Genomic DNA, 4,787 nt, shown 5'->3' on the forward strand with positions numbered 1-4,787 from the left:
TTGGCTCACGATCCCAGGGTCGTGGGATCAAGCCCCGCATCAGGCTCCCTGCTCGGCAGGGTATCTGCTTGTCCCTTTCTCAGCCTCATGCTTTCTCTTGCCCACTCTCTCTCTCAAATAAATAAATAAAATCTTTAAAATAAATGTTCTACTATAAAATGTTAAAAATAGAGAAAAAAAGGGAAGAGAATCTATATGACCTGGTTATTGTTTAGATATTGGGGAAAGAAAGAAAGAGAGGCGAGGATAAGAGTCTAGAATGGGGTGAGCGATTCTGGGGACTGGATGACAAATTCATTTGTGAAATGCTATTTGAGGTATCTGTGGGATGACCAACAAGCAGTTGTAAATGAAGGTCTGAGACCCAGGACAGATGATCAGGTTAGAGAGGTAGATGGGAACACCTCAAATACAGGTGAATTTAGATACGTCGTCACAAGCCTGAACACCAGGCTCTGAGAAATTACTAAAAAAGAAGTGGGCTCATACTTGGAAGAGTTTACCAATCTCACCTGCATATGTCCGGTCTATAAAACCTCTGCTAGTAAAAAGATAATTTCTCATCAGCTGCTGACTATAAAGGACTATAGTTCCTTGTGGTTTTTTAAAAACGGCCTACCTCAAGTTTAAAGAGATATCTGTTTCTAGTATGTACTCTTTCATCTGAAATCCTTCATTTACTTTAATCATTGTTTTCTGTTTATGTTTCCATCTACAATCAGAGAAAATGACTTCCTTTTCTTTGGACGAAAGCAGAATACCAAGAGTTCTGAGTATTTGGTAATGGTTGTTTTTGTTTTACTGTGTTTTAAACAAAGATAGCAATTTTAATCTGGAAATAAAGAAAATCCATAGAAGTCCCTCAGGCAGCCTAAATTACACTCCCATGTGAAGAAGCAAACATGAAAAACATAAGTAACAGATATCACAGGAGGTCAAAGAGATTAGCATGAGGGACGCACATCCTGGTTTCCTATCTCATAAAGAGTGGAGCTGAAGATGAGAAGTCAAATTCAAAAGAGAGGCAGCAGGATGTTAAAATGAAAGTGAGTGTACATAAGGACCTCACAGGGAGGAAAATGGTAGTAAAGCAGAGTTCACTGAACTTGACAAAGGATGAGGCAGAGGGGCGAGCTGGAGGTCTAAGAACTGCACCTGGAAACCTGTTTTGTTTGGCTCATGCAGCCTGTTTCATCGCTTAAATTTAATGCTATTATTTGAATAGTGGGACATTTTGCATTAAAAAATCCAGATTTCCAGTTTCTTTTGAGAAAATATAGGCCTATATTCCCACATGGCAACAATCAGCTTGAGCTTGGCTAGGATAAGTATTCTCTAATTCATCAGGGCCCACCACTCTCTGTTGTTGGCACCCAGTCTTCCTAACTCATTTGATCCCTGCCTATCCCTACAGGCACTGTGACATCCAATATAACGGTTTAGGAAAATAGAAATCTCACAGTTCTGAAAGGGACAAAACAAAAAACTGGGAACAAAATAACCAGTTGGAGAGGGGATAAATGGAACTGTACACAGCAGTGAAAATGCACAAACCACAGTGAATATTAGAAACAGAATTCAGAACAATGGTACTTAGTGTGATAGGTATTTCATACTGTGATTATTATAAGTGAGTGTAAAAAAAGTAAGTAACAGAAAGCCAAGTAAAGCTAAACTATATATGTATATAGTTTACCTCGATGTAAACATGTATATATGTACTAGTTTACATCCTACCACAGGGATGAACTTTGAAAACATTATGCTAAGTGAAATAAGCCAGACAAAAAAGGACAAATATTATATATTTAGAACAGGCAAATTCACAGAGACAGGAAGTGGACTGAGGTTATTAGTGACTAGGCGGGATGCGGGGGGTAGGAATGGGGAGATGGGTAGGGAGATGGGGAGGAAACAGGGAGTTATTCCTTAATGAGTATAGAGCTTCTACCTGGGTGATGGAAGTTTTAAAAATAGATAGTGGTAATGACTGCACAATGGTTGTAAATAGAATTTTTTTTTAAAAAGATTTTATTTATTTATTTGACAGAGCTAGAGACAGCCAGCGAGAGAGGGAACACAAGCAGGGGGAGTGGGAGAGGAAGAAGCAGGCTTATAGCAGAGGAGCCTGATGTGGGGCTCGATCCCAGAATGCCGGGATCACGCCCTGAGCCGAAGGCAGACGCTTAACCGCTGTGCTACCCAGGCACCCCTAGAATTTTTTTTTTTTAAGTAGGCTCCACATCAAGCGTGGAGCCCCATGCAGGGCTTGAACTCATGACCCTGAGATCAAGACCTGAGCTGAGATCAACAGTAGAACGCTCAACCAAATGAGCCACTCGGGCACCCCAAATATATTTAAATATAATTAATGCCAATGGATTGATTGTACACTTAAAAACAGTTAAAGTGGCAAATTTTGTCACATATTTTATCATAATTTAATAAACATATGCCCTAAAAAAATCACAAAAAAGGTTTTGAAATTACCTAAGGGATTTCTAAAAAACTCACACATTTGCTAATGAGTCAGACTGGGGTTAACTGAATTTTCCAATTCTGTGCAGGAACAGTGTGTCTATAATTACTAATTATACCTAATTATTGAACTATGTTTCTTTCTATTAAATCTCATGACGAGCTAATGGAGTGTTTCTACTGAAAAAATGTATGATTGCTTGATTATAGTGAGACTGTTTTCCCTTTGGAGTTAGAGATGTAACATTTCAAAGAAAAATGTCAGGAAAAACTATGGACTTCAGTGTTCGTCAAGTTCAAGTATATCTTGATATTTTCTCTGGTTCTGAAATGTCCTAATAGTATTCCCATGTTTATACTCATCTCTCTGCTATTTCAATTTATTCAGATTACAAATTCTCAGCCTTTCATATTCCATTTTGCAAATGTTTCATAGTTTAGTGTCTTTCCCAATTCTCTCTCTCTTTTTATTTTATTTTTTATTTTTTTAAATTTTTTTTTAAAGATTTTATTTATTTATTCGACAGAGATAGAGACAGCCAGCGAGAGAGGGAACACAAGCAAGGGGAGTGGGAGAGGAAGAAGCAGGCTCCCAGCAGAGGAGCCTGATGTGGGGCTCGATCCCATAACGCCGGGATCACGCCCTGAGCCGAAGGCAGACGCTTAACTGCTGTGCCACCCAGGCGCCCCATCTCTCTCTCTTTTTAAAAAGATTTTATTTATTTATCTGACACAAAGCAAGAAAGCGCACAAGCAGGGGGAGAGGCAGAGGAGAGGGAGAAGTAGGCTCCCCGCTGGGCAGGCAGCACGACTCTGGGCTCGATCCCAGGACCCCAAGATCATGGCTTGAGCTGAAGGCAGAGACTTAACGGACTGAGCCACCCAGGCGCCCCCACTATTCTCAAATTAATTTTAAGAGTTTCAGTTAATGCTGAATCATTATTACTAAACAGTTAATTACATTACTATTCTTTATAGCTTCTAAACTAAAATATTTTGTTGCCTATTTATGTTTTTGTCCAGTAGTTTAGGGCACACTACAATACTTCATAATAATTTCAGTTCTGGGTGCCATGGTATATTGTTCCTGGCATAAAGGGAAAAAGGTTTTCTGTTGCCTCCTTTTATTGAATCTTTTTTGTATTCAATAAAATTTGGAGAATGATGAAAAGAGAATTTTTAAACATATGGCGATAAATGGGAGATGTGACAACATATTATCTGCCCTGCTAATGTGATAATTAGTGGAAAGAAAGCAAAAGTATGCATCCTGGAACTGGCTTTGTCCCTTACCTTGCCATTGAGAACGATGTTCTGACTTCCACACAATACCGACTGGCGACTAACTTTGTTTCCAGATGCCTGAAAGCAAAGAGCAGAAAATGGGGATGAGCAAACTGACTGGATTCTGGGCTATAGGTTTTCATCAAGTAAGCTGCTACTGTAGAGGAAAGGACTTGAAACGAGGCATACATAGTCCTCAATGGAATGAGTACAGGATATCAAAGCAAGGATGGATTAGCAAACTAGGGATTCCAGGAAGGGACCCAGAATTTGGATGTGGTAAGTCTAGAGCCTAACAACATTAGAGATGGGGAGTCAAGTTTCAGTTCTATACTTATAGCCCTAAATCCAGGATAATGACTCAACCTATAACACAGTTTCAAGAATTCATAGCAACGCTGACTGAACACTTACCCTACTTCGAACATCATGTATTGACTATAAACGACCTAACTGTCTTATAGCACACAGTAATAAAATATGACACAATAGTTTTAAAAAACCTTCTGAATGGCCTGAAGCCTGGAGTTGTTATTGATATTTGGGTGGACGAGACTTGTCCTGCTTTCTGGAAGGCATTTTATCTTTAGAAAATCAGGAATAAATAAAAAAGCCTAAACTGGCCATGCAAGGAATAAAAACAAAGCTGGGCCATTCACTAAGTGATGGTAGGTAATCTCGGACTAAACGCCAAAGGGAGCCGGGGTGTGGCAGGGACAGGATGGGGGCACCGGCCTCAAAGGGACGCAGGCTCGGAAAGGGGAGGGCAGATGTCTGGAACGCGCACCGTCTCGATGTACTCGGACTTGTTGTAAAGCAGCTCGCCCAACTCCATGGCCACCAACTCCTCACAGCTCCCGTTCCTGTCAAAGCCTGTCAGCCGGTCAGTCAGGATGCGATTCCAGACACTTCCGGCCGCTCCTCCACTTCCGCTCTCGGCTTCCTCTTCTCTCATCCGCAGCTCGGCTGTCTCCTAGGCGGCCTCGCTCCATTACTCGGCCGTCTCCTGCTGCGCGTGCGCAGGC

At 40.9% G+C, this 4,787-nt stretch overlaps 1 protein-coding gene across 1 annotated transcript in view; it reads right to left on the reverse strand.

Annotated features, from left to right (window-relative positions):
- DCTN5 (dynactin subunit 5) overlaps positions 1–4,706 on the reverse strand; it is a 28,818-nt gene extending 24,112 nt beyond the window's left edge. The window contains exons 1-2 of the mRNA XM_045776440.2: positions 4,550–4,706; positions 3,772–3,840 (exon numbers count right to left, since the gene is read on the reverse strand). Coding sequence (XP_045632396.1) covers positions 3,772–3,840; positions 4,550–4,597 — 117 coding nt within the window. The 5' untranslated portion in view covers positions 4,598–4,706. The remainder of the gene's footprint in view (positions 1–3,771; positions 3,841–4,549) is intronic.
- Positions 4,707–4,787: the final 81 nt, after the last annotated feature.

The sequence above is a fragment of the Ursus americanus genome, chromosome 2 (assembly GCF_024610735.1).
Source record: "Ursus americanus isolate L20-20 chromosome 2, mUrsAme1.1.p, whole genome shotgun sequence".
Lineage (NCBI taxonomy): Eukaryota > Metazoa > Chordata > Mammalia > Carnivora > Ursidae > Ursus > Ursus americanus.